This window comes from Diabrotica undecimpunctata, chromosome 2 (assembly GCF_040954645.1).
Source record: "Diabrotica undecimpunctata isolate CICGRU chromosome 2, icDiaUnde3, whole genome shotgun sequence".
NCBI classification, from domain to species: Eukaryota; Metazoa; Arthropoda; class Insecta; order Coleoptera; family Chrysomelidae; genus Diabrotica; species Diabrotica undecimpunctata.
The window spans coordinates 111,064,464-111,070,955 of record NC_092804.1 but is presented as its reverse complement, the minus strand read 5'-3'; the positions used below and the strand labels follow the sequence as shown (position 1 = coordinate 111,070,955).

The window sequence follows — 6,492 nt, the reverse complement described above, 5'->3', positions numbered from 1 at the left end:
TGGTCTAAGGATATTTTGGAAGGTATTTGCTATTTCTGTTTTCCAATTATTTGTCAAAGTGGCAGTGTAATGGTGTTTGTTAAAAATTCTTATTTTATTTCAAAATTATTTGACTCTTGTTTGAAAATAGTTTGGTTTGAGGATAAATTAATTGGTTCATGTGAAATCTCTATTCCTGTGACAGGGTTCTCAACGTGTGTTAGTACTATTTTGCAAGTTGTCAAATTCGGCAAGGAAATCGTCAATGTCGAAATTTTCTGGCCGTTCAGCACATTCTGAACTAGAGCTTAGGACATTTATTTGGACTCGGCTAAGAGCATCAGCAACTTGATTCTCTTTGCCTTTTTTATATTTGACTTTAAAATCGTATTCTTCTAGTTTAAGTCTCCATCGGGCTAATCTAGAAGTGGGGTCTTTAAATTTGTAGATCCATACGAGAGGATTGTGATGTTTCTACAGTAAATTTTTGATTGTATATATACATACGGAAGTGTTTACAAGAATCTAGTAGGGCTAAAATTTCTTTTTCGATGGTGGAGTAGTTTTGTTCTGCGGAATTAAGAGTTCGAGAATAGTAGGCAATAGGGTGATTGTCTTGAGATAATACTGATCCTATAGCTATATTAGAGGCGTCTGTAGTCAGTACAAAAGGCTTTTCGAAGTCTGGATATTGTAGAACTGGGGTATTAGTTAACAATTGTTTGCATTTTGCAAAACATTCCAAATTCCAGTACAGAAGGTCTTAAGGGCAATGTTTTTAAAGTATGGGATTTTGAAAGTTACTGTTGCGGGATTGTCGTTTAGGGTGATGTGTTGGAGTAAGTAATTCAGATTTGTAGTTATTCTTTGATGACAAGTGTCGTAGGATTCGCTATGTTTTTGGACGGTGGTGGATAATTGTGTTACTAATATGTCTTCGGAACGTCTCTCTCCGTATTTGGTTAATAAAGCTGGACGAATCTCTGTCCTATTGGTTTTATTAGAATAATTTAGGAAATTTCTAGGTTCTCCTTTAATTCGAGATATGATGTGGGAATTTAAAATAAACTCTTGGGACGGTTTTAAGTCTTGGGTGCCTAAGAAAACTATTAAATTATCTACTGCTTTGAAAAACGTGAAGACGATGTCGTCCAGAAGAGAATTCGGGCAGAGTTGAGCAAAGGCTAGCAATATCGCTATTAGTCATCGGCATTTTGGAATGTAATTTAGATGCAGGCTTGGATTTAGAGGTTTGTAGATTTCTTTTTATTTTCAAATTCAAATTATCGAATAGTAAACTTAAATTTTCGATACTATTTTGGGAAATATCATTCAATGTACTTATAAAATATATGCAAACATGTAAAATATAAATGCAAATATATATAAAAATTCATAGAAGTAAAAATATTTCAATATAAATAAATTCAATGTAAATGTTTAAAAATTCAATAAAAATACCAAATGCTCATAAATAATGGTAAAAGAAAGGAAAAACTTACGCAAGGATGATCGTGTTTGATTGCCAAGACATTTTTGTCTTTTACCAGGTTCTTCAGGATTTCACCGAACTATTGTAGACCAGGAAAAGCCTAGGTTTCTGTATGAAATATCCTGTGGTTCGCAGCGCCAGAAATGTTTCTTCTACATTGAGTTCCCAAAAAAAAACTTAATTTCGAAATTAAAAATTTACAATTTTGAAAATTCTACAAACTACTACATTTGATGATTTAAAATTGACTATTGAAACATAATAATTACAATAATAATAAAAATATTGATTTCTTCCTTTTTATAACTTTGGACATCGGAATCTGCTGAGTCTCAATAGTAGGGAAGCATATGGCTACATTTCTATAATATATACTTATATAAAATTCTTGAGTATTTTGTTGGTTTTCTGGTAAGTTGTTGATTTTTGATGTAATATTTAATTATAAGGTGGTGCGAATTTATATATATATATATATATATATATATATATATATATATATATATATATATATATATATATATATATATATATATATATATATATATCTATATCCTCAATAAGTCTTAAAACAATTATCATTGCTGGATTGGGAGAACATGGAAGGAATCTAAAAATATTTTAATTCTAATTTATTTACAAAACAAAGTTACAACAAGTAAATACAAAAATTTATTGCCTGTAAATCACAACTGCAGGTACTAATTTATCAATAGAAAAATATACTGTAACATTTTTAGTTTACAAGGCAGAAGTTAGTTCTAAGCTAGTCTAAGACAGCTATTTCTTTGGAAACAAACCATGACATATAAAAAACACTTTATTTGTTTAATTTCATTTTTTCAAATTGGCTTAGGGATGAATCTGTCTAAATAAAATTTATAAAATATATAGATAAAATAAAATAATAAACCATTGAGGCATAGTATGAATCCTATGATCTTCCCTTTAGATATCCCATATGAGACTACTTTAAATAAATGATTATAATTTTAAAAACAGCTCCTTCTGGAAGCTGAAACATCAAGTAAAGAGTTTATTTTATAATTTTGGTTTATTCCCAAAAAATATTTGATGTCATAACTAAAGAGTTTTAGAACAATATTTTTGTTTTAAGATGCATACTTATCCACATACAGTGGGGCACATAAAAAAATTTGTACTTATAAAAATAACAGCTAAATATTGTTTTTCCCACATGTGTTCCTATCAATAACCACCTTCATTATTTAAATGTAATTTAACTGAAAATATACTACTAGTAAACTCTTATAAAAATATACTTCAAAAAATTATTACACCAAATGTCTTATCAATACTAAATTTAATGAAAAAATTTGTACACAATATACTGAAAACTACATATATTTTTGTTTAATTATATTTAAAACTGCAGTTTTTTGTTAAGAGAGAAAGAATTTGAGATTAGTCCCTTCTGTTATTTTTTAGTTCCAAACAGTTTTATACTGGTGCTTTCAACTACACATTTGCATTATTGCTGATCGATTGATATGTTCAGATAACAAATAAAACTAATAAATATAATGAATTTGCAGTCCTGTCTTGTACTAAGTATAAAATTTATTGATCATCCATACTCTCTTGTGCTTCATCTCCTTCTTCCACTTCATTATTTTCTTCAATATTAGACTTTTTATTTTTAACCTGCTTTTTAGATTTTGAATTGACATGTTCTAAAAATAAACAATAATTATATGCATCAGCAAATATATTTAAGTAAATAGAGAAAAAATGTTGTAAAAGTGAAGTTGGAAAAACATTTCAATGATTTAACTCCTTAATGTATGTGCCCATCTCTGACACAAGCATGCCTTACTAGTCATTTTGTACACGCTTGGTTGGGAGAGGGGCAACCTTAAAGTTATCAAGTCCTTGCGAATCTGGTATTTGTATAGAAACATATAAATACCTAAATAGCGGTATTAGATAAACACATTTTTTTTATTGCCCAGCCAGTGTTAAGTCATTGTAAAATGATTTACCTAATATTTATCTAATAACTTGCAGTCAGAACCATTGATAATTGATAAGGATTCAGAAATTTTGTTTATATATGAAGCACTAGTTTTTCTGAAGCGAATTATGTTTTTTGGAATTATAATTGCATTTATGAACATAATATACATTTTTTATTTTACTAAATTTATTTCATTAACATTTTTATGCGTCCCCTCAGTTGGTAGACGTAATATGCAAGCACAAAACAGATACATAAAGAACTTTACATCTGAATCGTAAAGAAAAAGTTGAAGAAGGGAGAAACAATTTTGTTTCAAATGGGCAAGGTAATGGGGGTAAAATGAAAGGATAAGAAAGACATTTGTCTTCTATCTATGGTTCATAATTCACAAATAGAAGCATTAAGAAAAAGGATAGAGAAATAAATGCTATTTCTAAACCGAAAGTTATCATTGACTATAATGATACAACAGGAGGTGTTGATCTAGCTGATCAACTTCATGACTACCCAACCATGAGAATGGTTAAATATATTTTTTCATTTATTGGATATTTTGGTATGGAACACATTTATGTTGTGTTACATTTATATTATTATAATATGAAAGTAATAGGATTTAATAATTCATCTCACCTCAGGTAAAGTTAAGGTGCTATGTCACTGAAAATATTTTTTTCAATTTAATTATATACATACATAAAATTTTCACTTAAAAAATTTGTTTCTTTGGCCAAAACTTCAAATTTAATGTGTACATTAAAGGGTTAAACACATGGGAGGAATAAATGTAAAAAGCATTTACAAAAGAGAGAGTGGTGGCGGTAGAATTATTAGCCAAACTAATTTCAGACCTATTTTTATAAAACAAAACTATATAATTACTAAAATACTAATTTAAAACTATTTAATGACCAAAAAAATATCATAAGATTAGGGAAATCAGTGATAATATTTATTATTATCACTGATGTATATTATACTCTATTTTGTCCAATTATACCGAGATATGTATACCTTTTAAAACTTCTTCTAGTGGCTCTATAAAATTTTCAAACTCCAATTCTTCTAAAGCTTTTAAAACATCATTTGCAATTAACATTTTTCTGTTATTGTTTTGAGCTTCATTTGATGCTTGAGACGTAACATAGAGAACAAACACCGAGGCAGCTCTCGACAAAGCAGACCTTGCATCCTTTCCTATATAAACAGAATCAGGAAGTACCTCCTTAATAATTTTCTGTACTGTTGTATTCGGTAAATTCAAGTCTTCCAATCTTTCCGCCATTATGATAAATACTAGATTTGATTCAGACTTAACTTGATTTTAGTGCAGTTTTAGTGTAAAACAGTTTAGTTACTATCATAGATAAAGAATAGTTACTATCTCCCACCAAAAAAAAACACTTTTTAAATGTGAAGTTTTTTTAAATAACATCTCTTCTTCTCTGAGTACTTAATGCATATAAAAGAGAAGAATAGGAAACATGCGACAGAGAACCACAGACATTATCTATTATATCTCTGCCACAGAATAATAAACAATTATTATTTATTCTGTGTCTCTGCAGAGGACCCAGAGAAAACATAAAAAGTCCACTATATCTATGCACAGGAGACAACAATTGTTATTTATACTTTTGTTTTTGAAATATTTAATATCTCTGGTCCAAGTAACTATTTTATACATAATAAGAAAGCCTTTTTGAAGAAAAGCCAGAAAGCCAGTACTAAATTTATTTTCGAAAAGGTAAAAATACTGCTGTTGTGTTTATGTAAAAAGCATGGCCAAAATAAAGTCGTCCATATCCATGGTAAGATGTGGTAAGATTAACAACCGTAAATAAATTTAGAATTAACCTGAGCTGAGTACCGATACGTTAAAACACAAATTCAGAAGAAAATGTACTCTATGAACTGTCATTATAAGTGTCAGCTGTCAGCGTAATGACAGCGTAAACCACAGTAAACGTCAGAAAAATCGAAAACAAGAAAATTGTCGCAATTACTGAAACTATATTTTATTGTTGAAAAAATGTCTTCAAACAAAAAAATAGAAGATGGATTAGAACATATTCGAAATGCAGAAAAGAGGTAATGTGCTTAATAACCGTTTTAAACTTTATTACAATCAAACATTTCTAGTTTAAAAACTTCCCTCTTGAAGTGGCGACCTGATTATGAAAACGCAGCAGATGAATACAATAAAGCAGGTTTGTTATTTATTATTTTTAAACAATATCTTTACATAAAACTCTGAGCTGTCACTTATTATCTATTATTATTAGTCCGATGGGTATATAATTAGTGTAGATATTAACAATATCTATTTTACATTGCTATTATTAGTTTAGAGCTATTATTTATTTATTAATGTCCAAAAGAACCCTCTTTGAGTATTGACTTCTTACAAGGGAACAACTTACAATTTTGATCCTATTAATAGGTTGTATATATAATGGGTAAAAATCAAGGAAACCAGGGAAACCCTATTTTTGCAATTTTTTTGGACTTGGAAAAAAATGAAAAAAAAGGCTATTTTTTGGAATTTAAGATAATAAAACTAAACAAATTCCTAAAAAACCTTAAAATAATGAAAAAAATTCGTAAAAAATAGGAAATTACTATAAAAAATAAATATAAATACTAATATTGGTAATGTAACAACATGCGTATTTATAGACAAGTGTATAAACAAATGTCTTATACATTGTACCGAAGAATATAGACGCTTATAGAAGGACAGTTCAAATGGGCGATTTGGTTACGGTTGTGACTGCATAAACTCAAACTGTGGCAGTCGGCTTAAAACCATCATAAATGATGTAGTTAGGGGGAAGTGGGAAAGGAGTACTAATGGAGCAATTTATTTAACTTATGCATCTATGTGTAATCAAATTTCGATGCCATTAATTTGCAAGCTGTCTTTTTTTTGTTTTTTCCACAACAAAATCTTTATTTTTAATATATTAAATTTTTAATTTTAAAACTTAAAAAGGTACGATATTTACAATATTCAAAGTATTTATTTTTTTTTTATTAC

At 28.6% G+C, this 6,492-nt stretch overlaps 2 protein-coding genes across 2 annotated transcripts in view; one reads left to right on the top strand and one right to left on the bottom strand.

Annotated features, from left to right (window-relative positions):
• Positions 1-2,086: 2,086 nt before the first annotated feature.
• LOC140433402 (DNA polymerase epsilon subunit 3-like) lies at positions 2,087-4,859 on the bottom strand. The gene is made up of 2 exons (XM_072521415.1): positions 4,467-4,859; positions 2,087-3,165 (listed from the first exon to the last, which is right to left on the bottom strand). Exons 1-2 carry the CDS (start codon positions 4,735-4,737, stop codon positions 3,053-3,055), a joined length of 384 nt encoding a protein of 127 aa, XP_072377516.1. The 5' UTR covers positions 4,738-4,859; the 3' UTR covers positions 2,087-3,052.
• A 526-nt stretch (positions 4,860-5,385) lies between these two features.
• Positions 5,386-6,492, top strand: part of LOC140434776 (gamma-soluble NSF attachment protein-like) — a 47,441-nt gene continuing 46,334 nt past the window's right edge. The window contains exons 1-2 of the mRNA XM_072523279.1: positions 5,386-5,543; positions 5,595-5,662. Of these exons, the coding sequence (XP_072379380.1) occupies positions 5,485-5,543; positions 5,595-5,662 (127 nt within the window). The 5' untranslated portion in view covers positions 5,386-5,484. The remainder of the gene's footprint in view (positions 5,544-5,594; positions 5,663-6,492) is intronic.